General features: G+C 39.4%; 1 protein-coding gene across 4 annotated transcripts in view; it reads right to left on the bottom strand.

Annotated features, from left to right (window-relative positions):
- Nucleotides 1-15,164, bottom strand: part of SPTB (spectrin beta, erythrocytic) — a 150,971-nt gene that overhangs the window by 103,681 nt on the left and 32,126 nt on the right. For all 4 annotated transcript variants that reach the window (XM_070728312.1, XM_070728320.1, XM_070728334.1 and 1 more), the window contains one exon: nt 228-408. In XM_070728312.1, the coding sequence (XP_070584413.1) occupies nt 228-375 (148 nt within the window). In that variant the 5' untranslated portion in view covers nt 376-408. The remainder of the gene's footprint in view (nt 1-227; nt 409-15,164) is intronic.

Raw genomic sequence — 15,164 nt, 5'->3', positions numbered from 1 at the left:
TATGTCTTTCCTAATGGTTTGCATGCATTATTTGCTTTTACATTGCTTCTTTTCCCATTACATTGGGAAAAATTGTTTCTACTTACAAAATTTTCTACTTAAGAACCTGGTCATGGAACGAATTAAGTTCGTAAATAGAGGTACCACTGTATTCTTGCCTCAGAGAGAAAGTCTGGGATCAATTTTTTTTAAAAAATGCCCCAGTTTGTAAAATGCAGTACATTTACCTGCTAGAGCTTTGATCCGGGATCTCTCAAAGAGTCTGGCAGAACTGTTGTCATTGTCCAATTCATCATCAGAGGCTTCCCATCGAGCATTGATTCGATTATACTGCGGCTGAATCTCCAAGTGATCAAAATCAGTTGCTGATGTCATGTTCCGGGAGTTTTGCTGTTTCTCTAATTTCAGCTATCATCAAAAGGGATATAAACCAATGTTACTACTCCAATATAAAAATGCCCTATGTTTTTCACAGCCACTCCATGACACAACCCATGCAAATATTTTAAGTTAGATTCAAAGTATTATTCTCTCTTACATACTGATATATGCTAACTTTTGCCTGCAGAATTGCAGTAGCCTCCATCGGAATATTTGAATGCATCAGAATTAATAGTTATAGAAATGGTTATAGAAAGTTTATACTTACAATAGTATTACTTGTTCTGTTATATGAAACGCTAGCTAATAGAAAGCTAAAAATGTAAATTGTGTACAAAATGTACTGTATCCCAAACATATTACGGCAGATGTAAAGAAATCAAGATGCAAATAATATATTTTAAAAGAGAAGCAAAAAGTTACTTTTTTTAAAAAAAAAGTTAAAGGTTCAAATCATTTCTTTTTAATGTGAAAACATCATCTGTAAAAACCTTGAAGTTAAAATAAAGAAGCAGCAACAAAAAGCTGCATGATAAAGTAAGTGCTGATTTTCCTCTGCTAGAGGGAGTATGGCACTTAGGAACAATAAAGACAATTGTCTGGTTCGTTTTAGAATTCCACAGATTGGCCAGGGCTTCATAGTAACAGAAATTCCTTAAATATATTTGAGAAATCAATATTGGTTGAGCAGGCATCTAGATCAAATCAGTTAACCCTCTCAACTACTGCTTATGTGTGTAACACTGGCACACAAACAGATTAAAGAAATATCTAAAACTGATCAGAAAGTGATCAATGTAAGGCAGTGAGGGCAAACCTTTTTTTCCTCGGATGCCGAAAGAGCATACGCGAGTACCCATAATTCAATGCCTGGGGAGGGCGGAAACAGCTTCCTCCACCCACTGGAGGTCCTCTGGAGGCCGGAAATGGCCTGTTTCCCAACTTCTGGTGGGCCCAGTAGGCTCGTGTTTCGCCCTCCACAGGCTCCAAAGCCTTCCCTGGAGCTGAGAAAGGGTAAAAACGCCCTCCCCCATCCCCCCGGAGGATCTCTGGAAGCCAAAAATGTTCTTCCCCCATCCCTCCGTGGGGCTCTCTGGAAGCCAAAATCACCCTCCCAGAGCCTCTGTGCAAGCAAAAAATCAGCTGGCTGGCACACACATGCACGTTGGAGCTGAGCTAGAGCAACGGCTCGTGTTCCAGCAGATATGGCTCTGCGTGCCACCTGTGGAACCCATGCCATAGGTTCACCTTTACTGGTCTAGGATCATCCTCAACACACCAGCCCTAAGCTATACAAAATACCAACTTCAGGCACAGGACTGAAGTTGGTAGGCACAGGACCAAAAACCATCTAAGGCAGATTCATGAATATCATGCCTTTTATTGGAAGACGTCACCCACATCTATCTGGACAACTTCTACATGGGTGCTGAAATATCCCAGAATAAGAATACTTAAGGAATTGGACTCTGCCATACCAAAAACAACCCTATATAATTCCACATGGGAGATGTACAGCAGACTGGATTGTCCACTAATACTAACCCTACACTGTCCCACCAGTCTAACTCCACCCACCTACCCCCAATATAAGCAAACACTTGAAGTGGACACATTTTCCGATGGAACTTCCAGTCATTAAGATGGAATTTCGACAGACATGGCCATGCCCTCTCCAGCTTCCCATCCCAGTCTGCTATATTCTTTTCTCAATCACATATTCATGATACATGCTAGGTCAGTACTTTCATCCAGGTTTAAATTTTGCATCACAACCTTACTTGCAATGGAGAGCAATAAAAAGAAGGACTTCCAGGTTAAAATGTTCATCCTGTCACTCTTGACTTATTTGTTTGAAAACTAGCCAGACAATTGATCTTCATTTCCTGCAAGGCCAGGAAAGTGGGAAAACAATTGCAGCTTCCTACTGTTCCCTCTCTAATGATTATCTTAATATTTACTCTCTCCATTCTTTATTTTTTCCCATGTCCCTGGCACATCCAATAAAACTACACTGCAATAACAACGGGAGATTAGAGCCTCAGTTTCTTTCCTTTGTAGGATAATACCATGGCTCTTTAGGGCCATTTTAAAACTCCACAAAGGGGAATGTGCAATGACTGACACTTCACGGTAGCATTTCTCCAGGAGCTGATGAAGCCTCCTGGAGACCCAGATGGAGCAATGGATGAAAGATAAACAAATAGCTAGATGGTAAAAAATTTTCCCCGTTTTCTCATATCATGTACCTGACAGGGAAGCTACTGCCTCTCCCACGGTGAATACTATTATTAAATGGAACACATAAAGCGCTTCATCCATCTCTACAGTTTACAAAGTTGCATTCTTTGAAGAATTTTAAGTGTTTGCGTGCAGATCTGTTCAATAAATTACTTTTAAAAAGTTGCATTACTTTTGGAACGCACCCTGTATATCCATCCTAAGGTTAAAATACAGGAAATAGTATAAGGGAAGACTAGATGGACGATGAGGTCTTTTTCTGCCGTCAATCTTCTATGTTTCTATGTTTCTATATGATTTTTTTTCTATCACAATCTACACAATCCATTCAGTAGGAGAAAGTCTGATATTCACGCCCAAAATGTACTTAGTTTCCTCTTCCAAGCAATTATGTTTCATAAATTCTGTCATGTATTCAAGCTTTCTCTACATAGAAACAGCAGAGTAAACAATACAGCTATTTAGATAATGGTTTGATTTTACCCCTCCTTCAATATGTTTATTCTGGGTTAATTATAAATGCATTACAGGGAGTCTTCAGTTGATTATGCTAGTTGGGAGCAGAATTTCTGTTGCTAAATTATGGGGCCATAAAGTGCAATATCACATGATCGTATCACTTAGTGATGGAAATCCTAACAATCCTCCTTACCATTACTGTGTGGAGCATCATGGATCATTAAGAAAGTCCCAGGCAGCTTTGAAGCAGGCTGACAGGTAGGTAAGTGGCTGCTGCCTGGCCAGAAGGGTGTGCAGGTGACTAGCGAGACACAAATACAACAGGACGAGGCTGTTGTTGAACAGGGGAGGGTATGTGGGTGGCCTACAAGATCACTATCACATAACCACAGGAGTGCTGGGATAGCCAGAACATCAAGGACTAGTCATTAATTACCATTTATTCAGCACCATTGTAACTTTGAATGGCCACTGAACAGGTGTTTGGTAAACAAGGATTATCTGTATGCTAAGGTAAAGGAGACCACATAAATTATGTCATTTTTGTCAAGATGACCCAATTCAGTTTAGAATAGAGTAGAATAGAATATTGGCCAAGTGTGATTGTACAAACAAGGAATTTGTCTTTGATACAGTGTACATAAAAGAAAGGATATGTTTGTCAAGAATCATGAGGTACAGCACCTAATGATTGTCACTGGGGTCAAATAAGCAATCAGGAAACAATACTAATAAAAATCTTTTTCCCCCCCCGATTTTTTTATTAATTTTCATAAAATAAACAGACACACATACAAACACTAAACATAAAGTGGGGGTGTATTTCCCCCGCTTCTTTTGAAAGTATACATTCAAGTACAGAAAAAGAATACATAATTGAATATATGTTAAATGTTAAAAGGTTTAGTAAATTTGAGTTAAGGTTTTACAAATCTTGAATACAATATAAATATTAGGTAAAATTAGTATTACATAGTCATCAAAAAATACCTTTAATGTAATCTTAATGCTAATAAAAATCTTAAGAATACAAGCAACAAGTTACAGTCATACAGTCATAAGTAGGAGGAGACAGGTGATAAGAATCGTGAGAAAAAACTAGTATTTATAGTTGTGCAGACTTAGTAAATAGTTTGATAGTGTTGAGAGAATTATTTATTTAGCAGAGTGATGGCATTTGGGAAAAACCTGTGTCTAGTTTATCTAATTTATGCAGAAATCAATATGATCTAAGCATAAGGAAAAATAATGGTTTAGTTAAGATTTCTTTGCTTCATGTTCTGTGGAATGTTTTCTTGTTTTTCTAAGACCCTTCTAGCTGATGCTTTTATGGCAATACACATTGAATTGATTTGATCTTATAATGGGTGTCTACAAAGGACAAAAATCATGTGTGTAATGATTGCAGTTTCCATGAGTCTGCGGAGAGGGGCGGCATGCAAATCTAAATAATAAATAAAATAAATGACTCACCAGTAATGCAAGTACATAATTGCAGTGTTTACATAATATCAGTCATTGTTCTGATACCATCTCAGCTCATTACAAAGAAATCATCCCACTTGTAATTAAAGCTGAAAGTGCCAGTTTAAGAGTCTGCTTGTAAGGGTTTAATATCTTATCCAATGCAGCAAGTGCCGATCTGCTCAATTATCATTAATGACAAGAAATTATAGGCTCCTTCCTGAGGACCCAAGTAAGGTGTTTCTTGAAATGAGAGTAGGAGAAATTGATTATGTTTTTAATTAGTAACTTTTGAAGTTTAGTCTCGTGAAGGAAAGTTTCCTTCCAAGCTGCAAAAATCCACACAGCCACTAGATCAGGGGTCCCCAAACTTTTTACACAGGGGGCCAGTTCACTATCCCTCGAACTGTTGGAGGGCCGGACTATTAAAAAAAACTATGAACAAATTCCTATGCACACTGCACATACCTTGTTTTAAAGTAAAAAACAAAATGGGAACGTACTATTTAGAGGGGGGGGGAAAGGTCTGAAATTCATATATGTTTATGTTTTGTTTTTAATTTTCTTTTGTTGACATCTGATTGGCTATACAAGGTTTTCTTGGCTTATGAAAAATGTATAAAGAAAGAAGGAAGCACTTTGGCATAATGGTTAATAAGTTAGAAATATAATTGGTGTTGCACTTTTTGAAGGAACATTAAGGAGGGAATTTAATTAAAAGAAAATGAATGTAACTGGATGACAAAATGAGAAAAAAAAACTTTTGCAACTTTTTTGATGATTGATATTAATAACTAACAAAATACCGCATTTTATTCATGGGAAATTAGATGGTACACTGTGTTGTTTGAATGTATGTTGAGAGAAAAATTTAAAAAAATTACACCCCCCCCAAAACAGTCCTTCCTTCCTCTGCCCCTCCATTCATTTCATTCTTCCTTCCTTCCTTCCTTCCTTCCTTGTTCCCTCCATTTCTCCTTCCTTCCTTCCCTCCTTCATTCCTCTCCACTTCTCCTTCCCTCCCTCTCTTTCCCTTTTCTTTCTTTCTCTCTCTTTTCCCTGTGCTCTTGTCACTCACCGGCGGGCCAGATAAATGGCCTCAGTGGGCCGCATGTGGCACGCGGGCCGTAGTTTGGGGACCACTGCACTAGATGATAAGAAACATATGCCGTTCATTCAAACACTGCTACCCAGTCCAGATCCGAAAGCCCCAGTTTTCTTCATTTTATCTATATATTAACCAGATGCATAAAAACATTGGGAATAAGTAAAAATGACAACCCCTTCTGTAATTTATTTATTTAAAAACACTGAGTAACTTTCTTCTTGTTGCTTATTATTCCAATTGATGGCCATATTGTTCTCTTTGCTCTTTTCTCCTGTTCTGTACTACAACTATTTTCTTATGCCACATTTTATCCATTTGGTTTATGGGCAGTTATGAGAGTATCTGTGTCCATGTGTGTGTATGTGCACACATACACAATTTTATATTACAAAATGAGATCTCCACTTGCCAATGTTCACTTAGCACCCAGTGGTTTCTTTTGAATCTGCTAGTTAAAGGTAAGAATTGTTATTCTGACTTGGAATAGATACTGTTATGTCCTGAAGAAGTTGGGAAGTTTTCACTCCAGTCCAACAGGAATGTAAAGTAGGAAAATTCTGATTGGTTCCCTGCCAGATTGGCTCCCTATTTAAACTCCCTGCCTTTTGTACACTGCTGCTGGAAGTTACTCCCTATAACAGTGATGGCAAACCAAAAGAGCATGGGTGCGCGCTATCACACATGCGCGAGTGCCCACACCCATAATTCAATGCCTGGGGAGGGCAAAAACAGCTTCCTTTGCCCCCTGGAGGCCAGAAATGGGCCTCCAGGGGGCGAAGTAGGCTCGTGTTTTACCCTCCCCAGGCTCCAAAGGCTTCCCTAGAGCCAGGGGAGGGTAAAAATGCCGTCCCCCATCCCCTCCGGAGGCTCTCTGGAAACCAAAAACCCCCTCCCAGAGCCTCTGTGTGAGCCAAAAATCACCTCACTGGCATACACATGCACATTGGAGCTGAGCTAGGGCAACAGCTCGCGTGCCAGCAGATATGGCTCTGTGTGCCACCTGTGGCATCCGTGCCATAGGTTCGCCATCACTGCCCTATAACCTAATAAAGAGCTGAAGTCACTCCACCAGTCTCTTACTTTTTAAGTATCGGAACTCAACATTAGCAATAAAGGTGGGATACTGACGGGTTTTAAAAACCAAAACAAAGGAATCTAGCCTGGTCGGAAGGAAGTGGGGAACACGAGGTGCCAGATTCTAAAGCAGAGCAAAGAACAAAGAGAAAGACTGCAACAGAAGCTACAATGTCTTCATTCGTACAGCCACCTATGCCTTTCAACCAAGCCGGAGAAAAGTGGGAAAATTACATGGCCAGGTTTGACTGTTTCCTGAAAGCCAATACTGTAACTTCCAGGACTTCCCAGACAATCGAAAAAGAGCAATGTTCTTAAATCACTGAGGTCTGAAGGTTTTCAAGGTTGTGGTAGCCTTATCTAAACCTGAGACCACCAACGCGGTTGCCTGGGTGGTTCTATAGGAGTGCCTGCAGAAGCATTTCGACTGGGCTCCTTCGAAGGTGGTCATCCGCTACAAATTCAGCGAGAAAGTGTAGCAAGAAGGTGAGAGCATATATGATTATGAGACAGCTTTAAGGCGAGCGGCGACCCACTGCCAATTTAACACTTTCCTGGAAGATGCATTATTGGGTCAAAATGTTGGAGGCATTCGAGACATAAGCTTACAAAAGAAGTTGCTATCCAGGGCCAACTTGACTCTGAAAAACCACGTTAGATGAAGCCAGCGGGGCCAAAAGTTCAAACCAGGGTGTCGAAGCCCTCCGGCAGAAAATTTTTCCGGCCTCTAGTAAGATGAATGTTGAACTGCACAAAATTACAAGCAGAGCAAGTGCTGAGCCATTAAAATATAAAGAACTGGCAGAAGTTTTCAAAATGGAGCGCAGAGCTGAATTAAGAAGACCTGGTGGCACCGGGTGTTACAACTAGGGGGGGGATCCCCAAGCAACATGCCAATTCTGTGATGCAGTTTGCCGAAGGTAAAGAAAACTTGGCCATCTGGTTTGAGTCTGCATGGCGCCCCAAAGAGGCATCAGCCAAAATTACTACTCCAGGAAACCACGGTGAGACAACCATCCTGGGAGCCACGGCATGATGACAGAATCCAAAACCAGCGGGCCAGTGAGTACACCCCACAATCTGGGGTAAACTATATCAGAGGAAACCATTACTGTATTACTGTAGCTCTGGAGAGCTCACCCTATGAGATGTAAATAGACACCTGGTCATCAATCACAATCATTACTGTATCTGTGGAGGGTTCACCCTACGAGATGCAAATAGACACCAGGTCATCAATCACAATCAAGTCCTGTGAAACTACCAAAAGAGCCATGCCTACCCTCACTCCGAGTCAACTAAAGATGCAGCCAGTGAGAATCGTAGATTAAAAAGGCAACCAAATTGCAGTTTGAGGAACCAAAAGGGTTCTCATGCAATATGATGACCAAGAAGCTAGCCTGCCATTGACCATCATCCGCGACCACATCCCTAGTCTGTTGGGCCGAAAGATGTTCAGGACCTTCTGCATGAAAGTAACCAGAGACAAGAAGACAATAAATGCGACAATTGCTGAGGGCTGCGAGGACCTGCTGCAAGATTTCCAGGATGCATTCGACCCAATGCTGGACAAGTATGTGGGCACCACTATTTCTTTTAGTTTAGACCCCCAAGTTCAGCCAGTAAGGTTAAATCCTTCAGGGTTTCCTTTGCGGTAAAGCCATTGATCAACAAGGAGTAAGATAGGCTAATAGAGCAAGGAATCTTAGAACCAGTAGATTACGCAAAATGGGAAACCGCCGTAGTATTTATTTATTTATTTAATTCGTCTTCTATGCCGTCCAATTCTGAAGGACTCAGGATGGCTTACAATAAGTTATAAGTAACATATGTACAACAGCAATAAAAAGAAGTAAAATATACTATCTATAACTCTAAAATCTTGATTAAAAAACCCATAATTAAACAATCAAGACAACATGCATGCATACCATCCATACGATTTGGCCATGACAGTTGTTAGTTCATGGCCTCCAGGCCTGCTGGCAGAGCCAGGTCTTTGTGGCCTTACAGAAGACCAGTAGGGTGGGAGCAGTATGGATATCGAGGGGGGGGTTGATTCCATAGAACCAGGGTGGCAACAGAGAAGGCCTTCTCCCGCAGCCTCACCAACCTGCATTGCATAGTCGACAGGACCTGGAGGAGGCCAACCCTGTGTGCTCTTATGGATCTTTGGGAGGTATGTGGCAAGAGACGATCCCGTAAATAGCCTGGCCCTGAGCCATGTAGAACTTCATAGGTTATAACCAACACCTTGAATTGTGCCCAGAGACTAATAGGAAGCCAGTTCAGCTCACGGATCGTAGGAGTTATATGGGTGTACTGGGGTATGACAGCTCACACGGCTGCATTCTGGACTATTTTCCGTCTCTGAACACTCTTCAAGGGTAGCCCCATGTAGAGCGCGTTGCAATAATCAAGGCAGGAGGTGATGAGGGCCTCAGCGATTGTGCGTAGAGCCTCCTGGTCCAAATAGGGCCTATCTATACTTAGGAGTGATGGGTCTGTGTGCATCTGTAGTGACTATAAATGTACATAGAACAAAGTGTATACCTGGTACCTGTAGTCCAACACCTATTACACACATTAGACCTGGGTGAGATCTTTGTGAAACTGGACCTCGCTCACGTGTATCAGCAACTTCCTGTTGATCATGAGACTGCAGAAGCCCAAACAATAGTTACCCACCATGGGGCATTTAAGTGCAACAGGCTTCAATTCGGCATTAGTGTAGCCCCAGGAATTTTTCAGGGAATAATGAAGAGAGTTTTAAACAAAGTACCTGATGTAGTGCCCAATTTTGATGATGTACTGATTTCCCTACTCCTTAAGATGATTTTCAGACATAGTATCCATGGATTTTATTACTGATATTCCATATACTAAGGCCTAAGATGCCTTTCTGGTGATAGCTGACCTTTTTTTTAAAAAAGTGGTTTATTTCATTTCCTTTTGTAGCCTAAGGAAACTCATCTATTTCACAAGTTTTCCTGAACCACAGCTTATCAAAACATTTAATTTCTGATAGAGATACACAGCTCATGGCATATTTTGGGACAGCTGTATTTCAACTATTGGCTGCTAAGCTCCACCTGTTCTCTGGTCATCATCTAGTCGGATGTGGAAATGGAGAAGATAAATGCCCCCTTAGGGTATCCTTGTTGCTATGTAAACTACTAATACAACAACTGGCTGAGTTTGCTTATAATAACACCGTTCATGCCTCTACTCAGATGTCACCATTTCAGGCCACGTACAGCTACCAACCTTGCCTCCTACCAAATGTTTCCTAGCTTTTACCCATTCCACATACCCTCCAGTTCTCCAATAACTGCAAGAATTAGCTCATACCAAAGTCTTCTACAAAGATTTCCACCATTACCATTGTCTTACATTGATTTTGGAAACCACAACCAGTTTACCATCAGATTTTTTCCCATTTGGCATCTAAGATGTACAATGTTAAATTCATTGCATCATTTCCAGTATTTGAACAGTTCAGTATTGACACCTTTCATCTGCAGCTTCCAACCATACTCAAAATGTACAGCTTTCCACAGTTGCTTCCTGGTTCTGAACTATCCCCTGTAAAGGGAAGGAAATTTCCTCACTTCCAATTGTCTAGTGTTAAGAAGAAGTGGGGGGGAAATCTGGAAAGAAACTTATCTGATTTCCCCCCAAAATAAATGAAAAATATTTATTTTTGTAGAAAAATAAATTTCTACAAAATGTAGAAATGGGGGAAAAAAACACAAGTTCATCCGTCCAATGTCTAGTAGGTGAAATTAAGGAGATACTCCTGGTAAAACAAAGCACGGAAGCAAAAAGATGCTGAAAATTGGTGAAATCTTGCGCATGCGAGCGACCTTGCATGAGATTTGGCTTCTTGCGCATGCGCAGAAGCCGTATCTCGTACAGGTGTATGCACCTGTCCGCCAGCCAAGCACAGCTGTGCACGCATCTTTATTTTTACTACCACTCTATAGAGTGGCCTGTACTGGCTTCAGATCAAGTCAAGCCATACCTATATAATCAGGGAAATCAAGGTTGCTTCCACTCTTATGTCCAGGTTTAAGGCAGATAGGAGTGTAGTTAGATAACCAACCTAATTTGTTTATTTTTCAGAAAAAGGGGAAGAAGACTTGATGCCTTTGATTCTATAAAAATATTATTGCTGCTTCAATTGTAATGATTATGACTTTTATTCAGAACCATGTCATTCAATAATAATTTAATAATAATTTATAAAGACTTGTATGCCGCCCCTCTCCGAAAACTCAGGGCAGCTCACAAAACAATGAAACAATACAGAACAAATCTAATAGTTAAAACTGTAACTAAAACCCATTATCTCAAAAACAATCGATACAACACAATCATACTCACTCATAACTTTAATGGTCAAAAAACGGGATACATTAGTTGCCCCATGTGATAACTGCTTGTTTGCTAAAAAATACACTATAAAAAAGCTCAGTGCCGCCAACTAAGCTCATAGCACTGGAATTGTAAGTATGCAAATAGATGTGGAAGAAACAAGGGAGGTGGCTACTAATATCATAAGGTTATTTTAACCCAGACACACAATATTGTTTCAATCATTATAGCTTTGGAACAGAGCTGGTATGAGGGCTGGCCTTGAAAAAGAAGCCTTGGACCAGAGGAGCATTTTGTAAACACAGACCAGGTGCAACTAATCATCCATCATGAGACTGGGAGAAAAAAAAACCTCACAGGATTTAAACCTGAGGGAGGACAATTATATTGAACCTATTCTTAACCTTTGCCATAACTAAGGTTGTTTGTGTCTGCAATAAAGTATCTTACTTAACCCAAGTCCCTGACTTCCTATGCCAATTACAAGTATTAAAGAAATAATTATTTTAGTGTCCTGGGAAACCTTATAAGGGGAGATTTCTTTTATTTCCCTAGATAATAAATTAAACAGTCGTTTATCTTCTCTATTACCTCCCATGTTAGAAAACAGCCGAGAAATAACAAGCGATACACTTGTCTATGAACATAAAAATTGTCTACAAGGGCATGACATTTTTGCAAAATTATTTCTATTGACTAGCAATTAGATAGGCATTTTTTCTGTAATGTTCAGTTTTGCCTTCCACTTTTTTTCTGTTTTCTATGTCTTAAACAATACAATTTTTTCTCACCAAATGGACTTTATGCACAATTCTACTCAGATATCTGTTGCTGACCATATTATATCATAGTACAGTCGTACGTCTACTTAAGAACTTGATTTGTTCCGTGACCAGGATTTTAAGTAGAAATGTTTGTAAGTAGAAGCAATTTTTCCCATAGGAATCAAAGTAAAAGCAAATAATGTGTGCAAACCCATTAGGAAAGAAATAAAAGCTCGGAATTTGGGTGGGAGGAGAAGGAGGAAGAAGAGAAGGAGAACAGTCGCTGTTGAAGGAAGAAGGTGAGGTGAGGGGAATTTTAAAAAATTCAAAACTTTAAGGCTTTAAAAAATGGGGGGGGGACTCTGAGGTGGCAAGGAGGAGCACACACCTCCCATACACCCGGCACGAGGCTACCTCCCATACATTGTGCCAGAAAGAGAAAAACCCAGGGGGGATGGCAAGAAACTGGCCGGGCCTTCGTTTTGCTCTCAAATTTCCTGGGAAATTTTCCCGGGCTCGGGTTCTTAAGTAGAAAATGGTTCTTGAGAAGAGGCAAAAAAATCTTGAATACCCGGTTCTTATCTATAAAAGTTCTTAAGTAGAGGCGTTCTTAAGTAGAGGTACCACTGTATTTTAATCATAGTACTGTAGATATATTTTATCATGCAACTGCACATATATTTTCCTAATTATATTATTTCCCTTCCATCTCAATTCCACCCCACTCCCTCTATATGTATTCTCTGTTTCTTTCTCCTCTGAAATACTTCTGTGCATTTGGCCTGTGCATGAAGCTTTCTAGAAAGCATAGTCTGCTCTGAATACCATGCCAAGCACTGTTCTAATAATACCACCCTAGCTCTAACATTCCTGTCATCGATGGATATTTTTATGTATTGGAATTGCTTTCCTGGTCACAGATCTACCGCCACTCTGAGCAGGAAGTGAACTAGGATGGAACGTAGATAAAACAGATACCTGTTGTACTATCTTTTGCAATTTCCTCAGCAATGTCTTAGGATCCGGTAGAAATTACGGTCAGGACATAAGTTACACTGATGCCAAAGTAGGAACATTAGATAAGGAAGGGGCTATATAAGCTTTTGGCAGGTACCACAACCTGGTATGTTGGGCTACGTAACATTTTTTGCAACCCTGCAGTGCATGATGGTGTTAGCTAGAATTACAGTAAAGGAACTCACATGAAGTTCAATTTTGGAGCACAATTCATGCTCCATCACTCTTATACTCTTAAACTTGAACAAATGATTATTCTTAATTCTTTATTTTAATATAGAAATGAAATGAATATAGATAGGTAATTTTGAATTAAATGATAGCTTTTAAATGATAAGTAAGATACATTCATTCCAATGATTTTTATTTGTTATTAATAATTAAGTCTTTCTTACTAATACAACTTACTATTATGATTAATATAAGGAATAGAGTTAAATTGAAAAAATATATATGTTATCGATATGAAAATCTTCAAACAATTTAGAAATGCATAAGTTAAACCACCTAAGTAAAGAGAGAGCAAGGTCAACTCTCTTGTTTTTAAAGTTGTGTGTATATTCTTGTATGTAACTTATATTTGTATATAAAATTATTCTTTTTCTAATAATAATAATAATAATTTTTTTTAAAAGAAATGAAATGAAGTATCTAAATGGTTTCTGAATACAAACCTGCAATATACAATTTTTTTCTGCTGCAGCACAAGATAAAGAAGCACAAATATAATTACAGGATTAAACTGGCTTTCCTCAAAGTTTAAGACAGGAGAGTTGTTTCCATATTTTTTCTGTTTTACTTTTCATGGGGATTAACTCTGTTTCATTTTTATATTATAATAGACACAAGAGTAAGATGGTTCAGTTCCACAAATAGCTAGCATTTGTTAAAGACACACACATAATACCTTGAGTATTATATGGGGGCAGGGATATAGATCTGTACATGAGTAGGTTTTATATCTGAAAATACTCTAGAGACAAAGAAAAACATTAGCCTAAATGAAGCCATTCACAATCTGCCCATCTTTAAATGAGTTGACCTTGAAGGGCCATAATCCATAGGAGTAAAAATCTTGCTAACTAAGAAGCTGAAGTTTAACACACAAGAGATACATGATTAGAACAATCTGGTGTATTGACAGTATCCATATAAATTAGTATTTGCTTGTGAACAAATATAATCACATGTATTTATATACATTGATCCTTGGGGATCCACAATGACTAAGTGTCACTGTTTCATCCAAAGAGATTTCATGCCTGGCTTCAAGCATATTGTAATTCTGTTTTTGTACGTAAACCCATTTAGGGAGCTTAAAATGTAGGCTCCTTTAGGAATAATAAAATATTAAGTACAGGAACAAAACCTTTTAGGCTGAAGACAGTTTTTAAAGCTAGCTCCCTAATTTGAGAGATAATCTCTATATCCATTTTAACCCAGCAAAAGTTTTGAAATGAAGATGCAAATTGGATGTGATTATTCATTCCTGTTTTCAAGTACTGTATTTTCCATTCTGGAGGGAAAAGTAGGGAGAGGGAGATCTTCTTATCCTTTGATGAAGATGCCCTTGCTGAACTGAACTCCACCCAAGAAAGGCGTAGTCCCTTGCAATTTAGCAGATGAATTATCTGGGGGGTTCTTTGTGTCTGGCTTGGCTTTTCCTCTAACCCCACCCACCTAGCTACTCCCATGTGCAAGCATTGATAGTGCTTCTTGACTAGCTGATTCATTGCAATGTGCACAGTACTGAAGTACAACACAAACCACATGGAGTTTTTCCCCTTTGGGATTAGTTTAAACACATTTTTTTCCAAAACAGTTTCCCTAAGGATGCGTTCAGGACAAAATGCTTTTCCCCTGCATCACTTACGTGAGGTCTCTACCTAGAAACACATTTGGCAGTGGAGGGATTTGTTTTCCTTTACAGATGCTTATCAAAAACAAAATGACATACTGTACAGATGGTCCTCGACTTATGACCACAATTGAGCACAAAATTTCTGTTGCTAAGCAAGACGGTTGTGGATTTTTGTCCCATTTTGTTAAGTGAACCAGTGCAGTGGTTCAGTTAGTAACATGGTTGCTAAGTGAACCTGGCTTGCCCATTGACTTTGCTTGTCAGAAAGTTGCAAAAGGTAACCACATGATCCTGAACATTGCATAAATATGAAACAGTTGCCAAGCATCTGAATTTTGATCATATGGCCACGGGCATGCTGTAATGGGCATAAGTGTGGAAAATGGTCATGTCACCTTTTTTACTGCTGCTGTAACTT

Source organism: Erythrolamprus reginae, chromosome 1 (assembly GCF_031021105.1).
Source record: "Erythrolamprus reginae isolate rEryReg1 chromosome 1, rEryReg1.hap1, whole genome shotgun sequence".
NCBI lineage: Eukaryota > Metazoa > Chordata > Lepidosauria > Squamata > Dipsadidae > Erythrolamprus > Erythrolamprus reginae.
Note: the sequence above shows the minus strand (reverse complement) of the source record. Positions and strands in the feature narration are given on the sequence as shown.